At 42.8% G+C, this 17,100-nt stretch overlaps 1 protein-coding gene across 4 annotated transcripts in view; it reads right to left on the reverse strand.

The window, feature by feature from the left end:
• LOC137437856 (adhesion G-protein coupled receptor G2) overlaps positions 1-17,100 on the reverse strand; it is a 126,714-nt gene that overhangs the window by 33,802 nt on the left and 75,812 nt on the right. For all 4 annotated transcript variants that reach the window (XM_078766338.1, XM_078766333.1, XM_078766340.1 and 1 more), the window contains 4 exons: positions 12,376-12,494; positions 11,806-12,074; positions 4,347-4,449; positions 3,933-4,210 (listed from right to left, as the gene is read on the reverse strand). In XM_078766338.1, coding sequence (XP_078622464.1) covers positions 3,933-4,210; positions 4,347-4,449; positions 11,806-12,074; positions 12,376-12,494 — 769 coding nt within the window. The remainder of the gene's footprint in view (positions 1-3,932; positions 4,211-4,346; positions 4,450-11,805; positions 12,075-12,375; positions 12,495-17,100) is intronic.

Below are 17,100 nucleotides of genomic sequence, written 5' to 3' on the forward strand. Positions count from 1 at the left end.
GTGTGTAAACATCCTAGGGCGTGCCCGTACGTGGGTGCAAAAAAACATGCGTGCAAACAACAACAACAAAAAAAAACTTTGAAACCACGTGGCAGTAACGACCACAGAACCCCCCCCCCCTCTATTTACATGAATGGTTTGGTCCATTCACAACGACCACAGAACCCCCCCCCCTCTATTTACATGCAATGGTTTGGTCCAAAGCGAACGGCTTGCAGTGTTTGGTAAAGAAATCGCCATAGCTCGGTAAGTACTTGTCCGATTAATATGAAACCTTGAAAAGGCACATCCTCGGGTCCCCAGCAATATACCTGGCAAGTTTAAAGTATATCGGACCCGTGGTTGTCGAGAAACAGCGGTCACAGACAAACATACACACATACACACATACACACATACACACATACACACATACAAACACACATACACACAGAGATTAATGGAATTATAGATAGATATCTACATTTCTGGGCAGTGTCTGTTGTCACTGAACTACTCCCTGAAACTTTTGTTTCCGTAGTTGTGAAGTGTTTTTAATAACGTGGTGGTGGTTTTGAATCACGTGGTGGTGAGGTATTTTAAATGACGTGGTGGTGAGGTGTTTTTAAATGACGTGGTGGTGAGGTGTTTTTAAATGACGTGGTGGTGAGGTGTTTTTAAATGACGTGGTGGTGAGGTGTTTTTAAATGACGTGGTGGTGAGGTGTTTTTAAATGACGTGGTGGTGACGTGTTTTTAAATGACGTGGTGGTGAGGTGTTTTTAAATGACGTGGTGGTGAGGTGTTTTTAAATGACGTGGTGGGGAGGTGTTTTTAATTTCGTGGCTGTGAGATGTTTTTATTATGTGTTTTATGGCTGTGAGGTGTTTTTAATTTTGTGGTGGTGAGGTGTTTTAATTTCGTGGCTGTGAGGTGTTTTTAATTTTGTGGCTGTGAGATGTTTTTAATTTTGTGGCTGTGAGGTGTTTTTAATTTTGTGGCTGTGAGGTGTTTTTAATGTCATGTTTCGTGGCTGTGAGGTGTTTTTAATTTCATGTTTCGCGGCTGTGAGGTGTTTTTAATTTCATGTTTCGTGGCTGTGAGTTGTTTTTAATTTTGTGGCTGTGAGATATTTTTTATTTTGTGGCTGTGAGGTGTTTTTAATTTTGTGGCTGTGAGGTGTTTTTAATTTCATGTTTCGTGGCTGTGAGGTGTTTTTAATTTCATGTTTCGCGGCTGTGAGGTGTTTTTAATTTCATGTTTCGTGGCTGTGAGTTGTTTTTAATTTTGTGGCTGTGAGGTGTTTTTAATTTCATGTTTCATGGCTGTGAGGTGTTTTTAATTTCATGTTTCGTGGCTGTGAGGTGTTTTTAATTTCATGTTTCGTGGCTGTGAGTTGTTTTTAATTTTGTGGCTGTGAGGTGTTTTTAATTTCATGTTTCATGGCTGTGAGGTGTTTTTAATTTCATGTTTCGTGGCTGTGAGGTGTTTTTAATTTCATGTTTCGCGGCTGTGAGGTGTTTTTAATTTCATGTTTCGTGGCTGTGAGTTGTTTTTAATTTTGTGGCTGTGAGATATTTTTTATTTTGTGGCTGTGAGGTGTTTTTAATTTTGTGGCTGTGAGGTGTTTTTAATTTCATGTTTCGCGGCTGTGAGGTGTTTTTAATTTCATGTTTCGTGGCTGTGAGTTGTTTTTAATTTTGTGGCTGTGAGATATTTTTTATTTTGTGGCTGTGAGGTGTTTTTAATTTTGTGGCTGTGAGGTGTTTTTAATTTCATGTTTCATGGCTGTGAGGTGTTTTTAATTTCATGTTTTGTGGCTGTGAGGTGTTTTTAATTCCATGTTTTGTGGCTGTGAGGTGTTTTTAATTTCATGTTTCGTGGCTGTGAGGTGTTTTTAATTTCATGTTTCGTGGCTGTGAGGTGTTTTTAATTTCGTGGCTGTGAGTTGTTTTTAATGTCGTGTTTAGTGGCTGTGAGGTGTTTTTAATTTTGTGGTGGTGAGGTGTTTTAAATTATGTGGTGGTGAGGTGTTTTGAATTACGTGGTGGTGAGGTGTAATCGTCCAAAACTTCCAGTCGGCACCTGCCCCTATAGTAGGGTCAATATACGAAAAAAAACTCACCTAACCCCCAAAAAATTGATACAAAAGGTTTTTCAATGGATTCTGGTACCATTGGGCATGCTAAATAACATACTAAAAATCTAGTAACATCTGACTTCCGGAAAGGGTCATTTTCAAGATGGCGTCCAAGATGGCCGCCAGGAGCTTAAAATGGCCATATCTCAATTATTATTCAACCTAGAAAGGTGGTTTTGGTGTCTAACCCTAGGTTTTAGGGCCCAAGGAATCCAATTGAATCAATAAAATTACCATCAGTTAATTATTTATTGACAAGTCCAAGATGGCATCCCAAGGTGACATCCTGATCCACTAAAATGGCTCTGTCGAATAGTACTCAACCTAGAGAGATATTTTCAGTGTGTATACCTGGGTTTAAGGCACCCAGGAAATCATCAAAATTTCTTAAATAAGCACAAAGTAATCAGGTAATCCAGTAAGCCAGGTTTACCAGCCCATTAGGCATTTGTTGTCTTATACAGTTAGTCGCTATTCATCGTCATCCTCCGACTCCTCTGGAAGAAACTTGTTATGTGGATTGTCACATTCTTCTTTAGCATGCCCAATGGTACCAGAATCCATTGAAAAACCTTTTGTATCAATTTTTTGGGGGTTCAACCATATATTGACCCTCTATACTTTTCGGTATCCACGAGACTCCAGAAATTTGTGACAGATTGCCTTAAGTTTCAACTGAATGTCATTTTGAAGGCTGATAATATGGATTTTGTTTATGCATACATGTACCAAATAATATACTTATTCCTTTTGAGATGAAAATAAATTGTTTGTCAGATTTTCAGTCCCCCTCCCCAATATAAAATAGTCTGTCCCTTGCCATAACCTCTCAAGCTTTGTACAAACCTTTGTCTGTAATGATCACTGAATACTGTGGACTGGAGTCACAGATGGCAGTGGTGTAGACACATTACACTCTTATCTCCAATCTGAAACACACACTTGGTTCATTAGCTGGTGAGTCGGAGGATGACGATGAATAGTGACTAACTGTATAAGACAACAAATGCCTTATGGGCTGGTAAACCTGGCTTACTGGATTACCTGATTACTTTGTGCTTATTTAAGTAATTTTGATGATTTCCTGGGTGCCTTAAACCTAGGTATACACACTGAAAATATCTCTCTAGGTTGACTACTATTCGACAGAGCCATTTTAGTGGATCAGGATGTCACCTTGGGATGCCATCTTGGACTTGTCAATAAATAATTAACTAATGGTAATTTTATTGATTCAATTGGATTCCTTGGGCCCTAAAACCTAGGGTTAGACACCAAAACCACCTTTCTAGGTTGAATAATAATTGAGATATGGCCATTTTAAGCTCCCGGTGGTCATCTTGGACGCCATCTTTAAAATGACCCCTTTCCGCAAGTCAGATGTTACTCGATTTTTAATATGTTATTTAGCATGCCCAATGGTACCAGAATCCATTGAAAAACCTTTTGTATCAATTTTTTGGGGGTTCAACCATATATTGACCCCTCTACTATGTATGTGCTGAGGGGTTCCTTTTGAATTTTATATATTTTTTCAACCTCAATCTTCAACCTAAATTGCTTATAAAAATGTAATATCACAAACACAACAAATACATTTGTGCAAAATAATTGATTGTATTATGATTGGTGTAAATCATGACAACACAACAACTCAGGTACAGTCATTATCCTCAGCTAAAATAAGCCCGTTCCTCAGTAAGGACGCTTGGTGAGGCGAGCGCAGCGAGCCGAGCCGAGCTAGTATATATATATTTATATTTCATATTCCCTCTTCCGCCCTCCCCCCTCCTCCCCACTCCCATCTTTCCCACCTTGTAAAGAGTTGCAGATGACAGCCGCATAGACAAACACGCTGTGTGCTTTGTCCCACGCAAACAGGTTGAAAATCCAAGACAGACCGAGCAGGAGTGTGAGGCCAAACAGACCGTTAACCTGTTTAATAACTTTGATCGTTTTTCCCCTGGAATCTGCTTTGAGACCAATGACTTGTCTCATAACCAGGAAGAACAGGGCCGTATTCAAAATCAATATCATGCCACAGAAGGGCAAAACTGAGATGTACATTGCTGTCTTCGAGGTAAACCAGCAACTGTGGACGAGAAAGACATATAGAGTATAAATGAATCAGAATTCAGGTCTGTGTCATTGTTATAGTCTCAACGCTGAATGCCACATGACATCTGTGGCATTGAGGTGTCAGGTCTTGGGAAAGGAGTGATACTTACAAGTCTTCCGCCTTTGTAACACTGGAGCTGGAGTAGGGCGAGTAGCCGTATATCTTGTTTTGCCCTATACATAAGAGCAGTACCACAACCAAAGCTGGCAGTCCTGTTATGGAAAGGGAGGTACATGGAGACAGGGACAATATCTGGAGAGGATAAAGATGTATATGCATTTTGATTGGTTGAACAAATGTGGTACAGTAATGTTAAATTAAACAGCCATGTTTTATCCACTGGTATTTGATAAAGGAATTTATTTTTTAGAAAGTTATAACTATAATGATAGTCGTTTTTGGCTCCTACTTTTTTCAAAAGAGAACTTTTAAACTTTCCCTCAAATGATGTTCGCATCAAATCTAAATAGAGACGGGCTGGAGACAGGTGGGAACAGCTTAATGACCTTTTTAAAACGAGTGTGTGTCTGTCAGTCTACCTCTGCTTTTTATCTTTGCCAGAATGGCTTTTGTGGTTTTAGCACCTTTGCATAAGGTGTCCTTCAACTTCCTGATGCCCCTGTTCCCCACTGTTGTTGTGCTTCCCTTTCTCATCCCCTCTTGTCTCCTGCTTCCTTTGTTGCATGTTCTATGTGTTAGCTCATATATGAGCCTCGACTTAGCACCAAAAAATAAATAAATACTTTAAGCAAACGCTTGCTTTCACAAGTTCCATATGTATTAACCATTTCTTCCTGTTGATGAAGCCATGCATGATGTAGAATGGTGTTGTCAAAGACTAATAAATGATGATATAATCTCATGAAAAATGAACGTGACCATTACTTACTCCTCTTTTGAATTGTAGTTCACGGTAACACCATGTGGATATATCTTACTAATGTCTCCTTTGTGGTCTTTTTTGTATACTTAGTCTAGGTTTGTGTAAGAGTTAACCCAGAATACATAATAAAGGGAGCGGAAGACAAGAAGGAAGAGAGAAGGAAGCACAACAACAATAGAGAACAGGTACATTCGGGAGATCTGTGGAAGGGAAAGGGCTGGGGCGGGGTACACGGGATAAACAAGATGGACACTACAAGGATTTTCAGGAAAGAAAACAGGGAATTTGAAGGAGGTGGATTTGAGGTGGCTTAACAGAAGTAGAAACGTTCAAGGTGTTGGATGGAGGAAGGTAAGAGATGGTGAAGAGTTGTTTTGAAACTCTGAAGGGAGAAGTGAGATTGAAGAGAGTGTGGGAGTTTGTTACAAAGGCGGGGAAAAAGAGGAACATTCAAAGTACACCGCCCCATGCTAAATAAATTAATATCCTCCAGCGCGGCATTGCTGGGGCGCCTGAGGCGCAAGATCTGGAAAGGTGCCCAGCAATACCACCGTGCAGCTCATATAAACTGTATTAGGAGGGAAAGGTGTGCAATAATTGATTGATGAATTGCATAATTAAAATCAACAAATAATGATCATACAATATTTTCTTAATCAATTGGCTAATAGAATACCTAAACCACCACCGTGGAAGCGTCTTTCGACCTCTGGACGGCAGCAAAAGTTAAAGTATTTTTTCCATTCGTGTCTTCGTCAATTTCTACTCGCTTTTTATTGTGCATGTGTTGCAGTGTGTTTTCCAGTTGGTGTTGATTTGCAATTCTTGCAAACTTTTGTATAATTTAATCGTTTTCTGTCCCACCGCGTGCGCGGCCTGGTTTCTCTCGGTTTCCCTCCCCCCATCGGTGTTTTGTGAATTTAAGTTCTTTCCTTCGCTGTATTGCTTATTTCTTCGATTTTCTCTTCTCCCTCTAACTTCCCTGAACATCGACCACTTGTCTAACGTTTTAAATACCATCTGGCAAATACAGTAATTAATCGTGTTCTGCTCCTCGTGTGCGGCCTTGTACCTCCGTCGGTGTTTGTTAACTTAAGTCCCCTACTTCCTGTTTTGCTTGGCTCTTAGATTTTGCTTGGCTCTTAGATTTTGCTTGGCTCTTCAAAGTCTCTTCACGTCTCTTCTCGTCACGTCACGTCTCTTCAAAGCTGTCCATGCGCGCATGCTTTCGAAGTTAAGTAACTTTTCACAATTGTGTTTTTGTCGAAACTGTATCTTTCTTTCGGTGTGTGTAACTATTGGTGTGTCTTTAATAGTATTCTTGGTGTTGGTTTTTCATACCTGTGTACAGAATCGTCGGTTAGTTCGTGTCACGTATTCTGAGGCCTAGTGTAGTACTAGTAGGCTACCGTGTCTGACCTTGGCTTGAGGCTTTGTTTCTGTCTCAGTGGTTCTTCAATTGCGCTCGCAATTACTTTCGGTCTCTATTTTTCATGTTTCACGTTCGGTCTCTGTCTCTGTTTTCATCTCAACTCAAAAAAAAAAAAAATTCCCTTCTCTGTTCTTATCCGTTGTTCGTTCTTATTTGTTCGTTGGTTCTTCGACGACGTTGTTCGTGATCACGTATTCACGTCGTTAAAATATGTTACAACTGTCCCCTGAAGAACTGTATTCTGTCATATACTATAACACCTTTTTCTTCTTCTTCTATAAAAGGATGCTTTCGACTTGCTCACCAAATCTATTCATTCCAAAAAAAAATTCCATCTCTTACAGTTACAGTTCCTCTTTTCTACATTCCCTAAACTCTCCAGAACTCCACCCACCCTTCAGCGTCCTCAAACGTATTTTTGACTCGAAGGTCGCAAGAAATTCAATTTGCAAGAAACGTTCGTTTCCCATTAATCGTACATTTTTCAAAATCCAATCTCACCCCCCCCCCCCCCCCACCAAATCTTCCCCATCACCCCTTCCCTCCAAAACTTATCCATCACCCCTTCCCTCAAAAACTTCCCCATCACCCCTCCCCTTCAAAACTTGCCCATCACCCCTCCCCTCCAAATCCACCCCCTTGCCCCTCCCCTCCAAATCTTCCCCATCACCCATCTCTTTCAAATATTCCCCCTTGCCGCTCCCCTCCAAATCTTCCCCATCACCCATCCCTTTCAAATCTTCCCCCTTGCCCCTCCCCTCCAAATCTTCCCCATCACCCATCCCTTTCAGATCTCCCCCCTTGCTCCTTCCCTCCTAAACTCCCCCCACACCCCTCCCCTCCAAGACCCTACCTCACTCCTCCCCTCCTAGACTCCCCTCTCACCCCGCCTCCTCAAAGCGTCCTCCCTGTTTCTTCCCCCTTCCAACTTTCACCTTCATCTCCCTCAACCTTCTGCCTCACTCTTCCCCCTCCTCAAATAACACCTCACTGCGCCTCACCCAATCACCATCAAACCTTTTGTCCGCCCCATTCTTCCCTTTCTCCAAGCTATTCTGAAATCTCTGACACACCTTCAACAGCTCTCCCTACCTCTTCCTCCTCTTCCACATCTTACCCGACCGCCCCCCCCCCCCCTGTTCTGTATTCGATGCTCCCCCTTCCTCTTCTTTAACAGTATGGACCTCAAACATCCGGGGCCTTCACTCAAACTTGACTGATCTCTCCATACAGGTTGCTTCTGACAAACCAGACGTGATCTGCTTAACAGAAACTTTCCTCCTTCATGATGTCTCTGATTCCTTGGTATCTCTCCCAGGTTACTCCCTCCTCCGGTATGATAGACCTGAGCCTCGTCCTGGAGGGAGGGTTGCTATATTTATAAAAAACTCTCTTCCTCACTCGCCCTGCACTGCCCTCTCTCCACCTCACCCCCAGGAATACCTTTGGCTACGGCTTCCCCTTCACTCCCATCTTTTGTTCATATGTGTGTTGTACCGTCCACCAAACAGTGATGACTCCATCTACATCTTGCTGTCTGATAACATGGACCAACTTCTATCTACCCATCCCAACTTTCTCTTCCTCATATGTGGTGATTTCAATTGTCACCATGCCAGTTGGCTGGGTGTGGGTACCTCTCTCACCAGTCATGGCTCTTCAGCAAAGGACTTCTGAGACTCACTGGGACTGACACAATCTGTCAATTTCCCGACCCGGATCTCAGTCAACGGAGCATCTTCTCTTCTGGACTTGGTTATGACTAACTTCCCTGAAAATGTCTGCTGCTCTTCTTCTGCTCCAATCGGCTCATCTGATCATGTGCTTGTGAAAGTGGACATCTCTCTGACCATTCTCAGAGAGCCTCCTCAGCGTCGACGAGTCTGGCATTTCACTCAGGCCAACTGGCACGGTCTTCAAGCAGCCATCAATCATCTGGACTGGTCTCCCATCTCTACTGCTTCTGACATCAACTCCTCCTGGGAATTCTTCCAAAGTAAATTGCTCTCTCTCATGCACAGATTTATCCCATCTCGTCTCCAGTTGTCATACCATTCCTCCCGTCCATGGTACACGGAATCTTGTGGTGAGGCTATTGCCCAGAAACAACTTGCTTTCGTCTCCTGGAAAGCAAATCCAACGGAAGGAAATCTCATTTCCTTTCACAAAACCCGAAACAAGTGTGTGTCCACCCTCAGGAGAGCCAGGAAACAATATCTCTCCGTTCTCAGGACAGAACTCTCTTATCTGTCTCCCTCTTCCAAATCCTGGTGGCGTCTGGTCAAATCTGTTTCTGGTGTTTGTTCCCCCTCCATCCCCTCCCTCACCTCAAACGGCCACACGGCTGACTCCGCACGTGAAAAAGATGAATGCCTCAACTCTGTGTTTGCCTCTAAATCTTGTGTCCCAAACCCATCCCTCTCTGTACCCACCGTACCCAGTCGTACCCAGCTGCTCCTGGACTCTGTGTCCTTTCCTCCTGACAAGGTGGAAAAGTTTCTGTCAACCCTCAACTCTGATTCTGCAAATGGACCTGACGGCATCAGCCCACGGGTCCTAGAATCTTGTTCTTCCGCTCTTTCACTCCCTCTCTCTGTTCTCTTCACCCTCTCTTTTGCTCAAGGTCATTTGCCATCTGCTTGGAAATCTGCCAACATCACCGCTTTGCACAAAAAGGTGCAAAAACAGATCCCAGCAACTACAGACCAATCAGCCTTCTCCCAATTATCAGCAAAGTCATGGAATCCATCATTGCTTCAGATATTAAATCTTTCCTCTTCTCCAATGGCTTGATCTCTGATCATCAATTTGGTTTCAGACCAGGTCACTCTACTCTGGACATGCTGCTTCTGCTTTCTCAACAATGGATGGAGGTCCTCAATGCCAAACAGGAAATTAGAGCTGTCTCCCTTGACATATCACGTGCCTTCGATACGGTCTGGCACCCCGCTCTGCTCACCAAACTCTCCTCTGTTGGTATCCATGGAAATCTCCACACATGCCTGGCGGACTTCCTCTCTAGTCGTAGTCAACGTGTGGCCCTGAATGGGTTTCTCTCATCTCCTCTTCTGTTCAGGCTGGAGTTCCCCAAGGCAGTGTTCTGGGCCCTGCGCTTTTTCTGGTCTTCATCAATGATCTCTCTGACTCTCTTGAAAATCCTCTCTATGTCTTTGCTGATGACTCTACTCTCTGTCGCACCATTCTTCATCCCTCAGATCGGCAGTCTGCAGCCTCCTCACTCTCTGCAGACCTGGACAAAATCACAGACTGGGCAAACAAGTGGAACATGTCTTTCAATCCTGACAAATCTCACACTCTTACGATGTCTCTCTGAAAAGACCGACTGGACAACCCTCCCATCCACTTTCTGAATAATCCTCTCCAAGAAGTTCTGTCACACAAGCTTTTGGGTCTCACTATCTGCCATGATCTTTCCTGGGAAAACCACATTTCAAATCTGGCCTCCAAAGCCAGTCGCCGACTGGGCATCCTCCGTCGTGCGAAGTCCTTCCTTGGCACACCTGAGCTCCTCACCACATACAAGGCTTTCATCCGCAGCTCAATGGAATACTGCTCTCCCCTCTGGGCTGGTGCTCCTGCCTCACACCTAGGTCGTCTTCACGCTGTTGAAACCAAAGCATTCAGAATCATTGGAATCTCCCGCGATGAAGCTAACTCCAAGGGCCTCTCACTCACTCACCACAGGCAGGTTGGTGGTCTTTCCGTCTTCTACCGACTCCTCTCTGGCCTTGCCCCCCCAGCTCTCTCTGGGCTCTGTCCCGCAAATATTCCTACAGGTCGCACAAGATCTGCCTGCAACCCTCTTATGGTTAAACTGCCAAAATCAAGACTCTCTGCTCACCTTCACTCCTTCATTCCTCTTTTATCCCGCCTCTGGAACAAACTCCCTCACTCTCTTCAATCCCACTCCACCCTCCAGGTCTTTAAAACAGCTGTTCACCACCATCTCTTAGCTTCCCCCATCCAAAACCTTGATCTTTTCTACCCCACTAATTTCACCCCAATTCCACTTTTTTGAAATACCAACTTCTGTCCTGGAAGTCCTTGGTGTCCTTGTGTTTTATACTTCTCCCACCCCCCCCCCCCTTCCCACGCCTCCTCCCCCCAAGCCCTCTCCCTCCCACACATCTCCCTGCTCTTAAATGTTGTGTGCTCTCAAGTGTTTGTGCTTCCCCTTCTCTTGTCTTCCGCTCCCTCTTTTTATATATTTTGTTTGTCTGGTTGATTTGTTTGTGAAGTAAATGTCAGCTCTTTCACGAGCCTCGATTCAGTATACAAAAACCCCCCCCCCCCAAAAAACCGTTTCATCCGAATCTGTAACAAAAAAATAAAATAATAATAATAATAATAATCGATTCATTGATTAATCAATAAATCAAAAATATCCTTTAAAGTCAAATCACTAGGTCATTGTCATGTCCAAATATCAGCTTCCTCACTCAAAAGGTGCCTGAAATATTGCCCAGATGAGAAAGAAAATAAATAAATGATTAATAATGAAAATAAATAAATAGTAATCATAAAAAATTAAATAATTAATCAATTGGCTAATAGAATACCTAAACCACCACTGTTTCATCCGAATGTGCAACTTAAAAAAAAAAAATTAATTAAGTCATTAATTAAATAATTAAATAATTAAATGCCTGAGATATTGCCCCGAAGAGAAAGTAAATATATAAGTACTTAATTAATCGATAACAATTAAATAACTAATCAAATAATTGATTAATCGAAACACAAAAAATACCATTTTTGCCAAAGCACTTGCTCACTATTGTGCCAAAATTTCAGCTTCCTAGCTCAAAGGATGGCTGAGATATCGCCCGGACAAACGAACAAACAACCGGAGTGAAAACTGAGTACTCCCTTTCAGCGTGCGTCATTGCCGGGCCATCTTTTGTGCCCGGCAATGACATTATGCAGCGCCTGGAGATGGCATAGGAAAGGAGCGGTGTACAATGAAAGAGTGAAGGTGAGCAGAGAGTCATGATTTTGCCAGTTTCACCAGAAGAGGGTTGCTAGAAGATCTTGTGCGTCCTGAGGGAATATTTGGGGGGCAGAGCACAAACAGAGCAGGGGGTGCATAGCCGGAGAGGAGTCGGTAGAAGAAAGAGGAAGGCTCTTTCCCTATTTCTTTGTCATATATATTTTATGTATATTTTAATTTATTATTTTCCATGTCTTAAACTCGGTTTCAGTTTGTCACATATCCATCTCCATCATTCTCACCCCATCCGAAAAGGGCCAGCTTGAGGATGTATTGATGGATATATGTGTTAAAGACGCGGATGAGTTTCATGTAAAGGTGGAACGCTTGAATAGCCATCCAGCTGAAGGAGGCCAGGAGGCAGAAATGCAGCACTGCAGCAGTGACTACGCAAAGCCACAGTATTTTAAAGGTGCCAATCCAATGGTCTAAGAGGAAAGTGATGTTTAGAGTTAAAAGTGCAAGGCAGGTCTGCACGAGGATGGAGCTTTGGTGTTCTTGTCGTATGTGTCTGGGGAGAGGTAAGTTGAATGGGGTTGGGGATACGGGGGAGGGAGTGGGGGAAACAAAAGAAGGAGAGAGAGAATTTAAATTGAAGGCCATAATGAGGACTTTGATGAAAGAACAACCAATATATATATAATTACCAAACGCAAGAACTATCTTGTTACATGTGATCATTATAGCTCAACAACATATTAGTTTACAGATATTTCTATGAGAATATTATTATCAGGCTGTTAGTCCAGAACCTTCACAAAATGAAGTCTTCAGATACTCCGGATATAAAATCTGTTCCACATAGTGCTTACCTGAAGCACGTGTAGAGTATAATGGTGATGGCGAGAAAGCAAGATGATATTCCACAGCCAATGTAAGTGATGTATGTTAGAACCTCTCTATCAGTTGCTGATTCTGGAGAGATATCTGTCTGTAAGGCAAGAAAAAATATCCAAGGTAAATTCAGAATCAAAATTGGGTCCTTTGATTTGGAGATTTAAAGCTATACTAGCAATGAGAACAATGTTAAGATTAAAAATTAATTTATTGTCTCTAAAATAATTAGGATATTAAAAAATAAAAATTAATTTCCTGATCCCACTTGTCTCAACCCAATGTCTATTTTGAAGGAAACTAGCTTATACTAGGAATACGGTATTTAACTATTGCTCACATATGAACAAAACTTTACAGTCATGTAAATGGAATGAGTACACAAGCAAGCTTTGATAATTATCAAAACTTTTCAGATCAATAATTTCAGATCAATAAAATAGTTAACTACATACGTATATCCAAACTCCTTCACTTCAATCAATTAATTAATGATAAAAGTATGTACTGCTTTCGTTCTCGCACAGAGGAATAAAATAGACAGCATATGGTACACAAAGAGAAGAACTTACAGTGAAAAGGCTGGTCGTGTGTTGCACTGTTGCAGTATCACTCCTTGGTACTACCCATATCATAGCTGTGGGATTTGATGGACCGAATCAGCACTCACTTACATCTACGGGCCCTCGGCACCTCATTTCGACCCAGTCTGCTTTGTGCAGCTCCCTGTGGCCTGAGAAGGAAGGAGCTTGCCCATCATTCACCCAAATTCTCCAAAACCAATGCATCACTTATCTCACCTACTGTGCTGGGAGTATCTATTATCATAGACCAGACTCGGTGGTGTAATGGTTGGAGCATCTGCTCTGAGTCTGGGAGGTCGATGGTTCAACCCTGTCTGAATGATACCAAAGACTTTAAAAATTGTACTTTCCTTGCTTGACACTCAAAATTTAAAAGGACAGGGCATGGGCAAACAATGCTGGGAAAGCAATGGCAAACTACCCAGTATAACCTTTGCCAAGAAAAGAGCATGGCACATCAAAATCAAAATTATCACCATGGAACATAGGGGTAGGTGGCGCTGTTTTACAATAAGTCTGCGATATTGGAGAAACGTCAAGTGAGGCTGGGGACTTTCAGCTTAACTCCTTTGTCATGTTAAATCCTCCTTCCTTCCCCCTTTCCAGGCAAATGAGCCACTTGCATCCATTTACTCATTGCTTGAAAACAATGAGTGATGGATGCTGTAGCAGCACCACTTTGAGTGAGGATCTGGTCCAGACTTGTGCAGCAACAATGTCTGCTGCCTTCACTAATGGAATCTAAAACACTTTCCATATGGGATTGTTTATGCAGCTGCTTGAGAAAAAAAAGAATATAATTTGTTGCATCTTGGTTATTAGGTTTCATTCAATGAATAGTTGGATCGGACAAAAGACAACACATATGAGATCATTAAGTATTGTCGTGTCGACCCTGCAGTGAACACCTCAGGGTGACGGATGGCCCAAACTAGCTTGACTCCGAGCCGTATAAGCCGAACCTGGCGGGATTATCTATTTGGCGCGTGCGGGGGAGGACCCGAGGCCTTACCTGAATGGGCGGCCGCGACAGGATTTATTCCTTGTCCCTCAAACTAATAAAAGAACAAGACAGGCACGACAAAAAAATGCAATCAATGCAGGGTTTATTTAAATAATGCAAAGTAACAGGGAAGGTGAGGTAAACTAAAAGTTATAAATGAGGGTTACTCCACACAGACTCAAAGACACGAACAGGGGAAGAACAACGAAAATAAATGTTCAGTGTCGTGCAGCCACTTAGCTCCAGTCTCAACGAGGGTTTGGTGTGGTTCACAGGTCCCGCATCCCTGCACGGGAAAACACGCGTTGGCGCAAAGTCGCGCCCACAGCCAGCCGCCGGTGCGAGGCAAACAGGCAAGAGCTGCTCCCTTGGTCCTTCTCGTTCGGCTGCACCGAGCTCTGACCATCTCTAAGGCGCATCCCGCACGAAGCGCTGCACGATCGCGTCCTCCTTTGTCGGCGACCAGGCAAGAAGAGACGAAGGCCAAGCGACCAGGCAAGAAGACCGCCCCGGCCAAAACCAGCAACAAAAAGAGCGATTCAGGCGGAATCTTCCTCCTTATCCTTTTCAGCCTGAGCTTCCTGATGTTACATCACCAATCGCCGAGCAAGATTGAATCACCCCATCGTTCCTCAACCACTAACAAAGCTTGGGGCGTGATTTCCTTTTACATGCGTCATTGAGGCGGAGCCTAGTCCTTCATCGAGAAGGTTCGCGTGACATCGGTTGTAGGAGGGGCGGTCTCCAGTCCTATCGGGCAGCTGTGGGGTATTTGCTAGCCCTGCCGGTGTTGTGGGTGAATGGAGCATTCGTGGCATGGCTTTTTGATGAATATAAAAACGAAGGGCAAAATTACAAGAGGCCTTTACACACAGGGGAATTATTACCCATAAGCCCTGCCTAAATAACACACTCCACTTATCCGTGTGGAGACACATAAACGCTCTTACCCGGACAGTCGGACTAACTTAATTTACATCAAGGTGGGTTCTTCTTCTTCGCGACACTCAGAGTATGCTAATCTACACATTCTGAACTTCATGAAGGTATTTCATCCATACCCCAAAAACACTTTCCATACGGGATTGTTTATGCAGCTGCTTGAGAAAAAAAAAGAATATAATTTGTTGCATCTTGGTTATTAGGTTTCATTCAATGAATAGTTTGGATCGGACAAAAGACAACACGTAACATATGAGATCATTAAGTATGTAATCATCACAGCAAGCAATTATGTAAACAGTATGTAATTAAGTATGTATAAACAGCAAACACACGAAGCAAATTTTAAAAAGTAAAATCTTCGGGCTGAATTTACGAAAGCGCTTAGCAAGTCTTGCTAAAACACGCCTAACCCTTAAACGCTGACAAAACATCTTTGTACACGCACAGCTAATCGCCCGTTGCCCGTCTAAATAGCAATTTATGAAAGTAAATAAACAGCCGATTAGTTGTGCACGTCTAAAAAGGCCATTAGCTTGTGAAGCAACGCCCATATCTCCAACATCCAATTGAAATGATGCACTTGCATAGATTCACAGCATTGCAGACAATTGTTGGAGGGATTCAGGGCATTGTTCCTCATTGTCGGTTGATCCAGGTCATCTTACACTAGATTCAGCAGCCAATGAAATGATTCCTTCGAGAGTTTGAAACTCCGAACAAATTTAATATTGTCATATTTTCCAGAGGATTGCATCAATCCTTGAAGATTCTCAATGCACATTGGCGAACTTCCCTTTTCCTATCCTTTTATGCCTCCTCCTCTGCTAACTCACGGACTCCTTGTCCTAACGCATCCATATTCACCATCCCATGTAAACTACCAATTATTACCTCTGCCACCGAAGGTGAATGGTGTTTTCACCCCTGTCTGTCTGTGCGTTTGTCTGTGAATAAGATATCTAAAAAGGTTGCTGACGGATTCGGACGAAATTTGGTGGAGAGGTTGGTTATGTGACATGGACGAAATGATTAGATTTTAGTGAAGATCCCGATCTGGATCTGAGAATTCTTTAAGTGATTCTTCACCATTGAGAGATCGGGCAAAAACGATAAAAAGCAAGATATTTCAAAAAGTTATGGATGGATTCAGACGAAACTTGGTGGAGAGGTTGGGTGTGTGGCAAGGACCAATCAATTAGATTTTCGTGAAAATTCCAATCCGGATCCGGATCAGATAATTATTTATTTTTTAAGTGATTCTTCACCATTGAGTGATAGGGCCAAAAACGATATATAGCATGAATCACACAAAGTTGTCGATGACTTATGACAAAAATTGGTGGATGAGTTGGGTAGGTGACAACAAGCCGATTCGATTTTGGTTCAGGTCGGAATCCAGATCCGGCCTATCAGTGGGATACAAAACGTAAACTGTTCAGCCTGGCGGAGGTATGCGCTCTACCGATGGGGCGGTGTACTTTGAATGTATCTGTACTTGTTCCGCTTTTCCCCCGCCTTTGGAACAAACTCCCACACTCTCTTCAATCCCACTCCTCTCTTCAGAGCTTCAAAACAGCTGTTCACCACCATCTCTTATCACCCCCATACAAAACCTTGAACTTCTCTACCTCTGTTAAGCCACATGAAATACACCTCTTTCAAATTCCCAGTTTTCTTTCCCGAAAGTCCTTGTAGTGTCCATCTTGTTTATCCTGTGTACCCTGCCCCAGCCCTCTCCCTTCCACAGATCTCCCGATGTCCCTGTTCTCTATTGTTGTTGTGATTCCCTCTCTCTTCCCTATTGTCTTTCAAGGCCTTAAACACACTCTTAAACATGGCCTCGCTGACATGTAAAGGTTTCCTTGATATTTAAACGCTTGTGCCGAGGTTTTGATTGCGCATTCGATAAACACTCTTCGGTGATTAACTTTGAACGGGTGATCATTGCACGATTAGCAATTCTACACATGTCTAACTCTTAAACGCTTTTCGTAAATTTGGCTCGATGTGTTTATATTCGACATAAAATTCAATACTGTATTTCATATCACTCACACTATCTAATCCCTGAGTTCATAACCCTTAAGTTCGCACACAATGTCTAACCCCATAGCACATAGTTCATGACACTGGTAACCCAGATTCAAATGTCCAATCCCCTCTCATGTGTG

The sequence above is a fragment of the Myxine glutinosa genome, chromosome 1, assembly GCF_964187855.1.
Source record: "Myxine glutinosa chromosome 1, kmMyxGlut1.1, whole genome shotgun sequence".
In the NCBI taxonomy this organism is placed as follows: Eukaryota; Metazoa; Chordata; class Myxini; order Myxiniformes; family Myxinidae; genus Myxine; species Myxine glutinosa.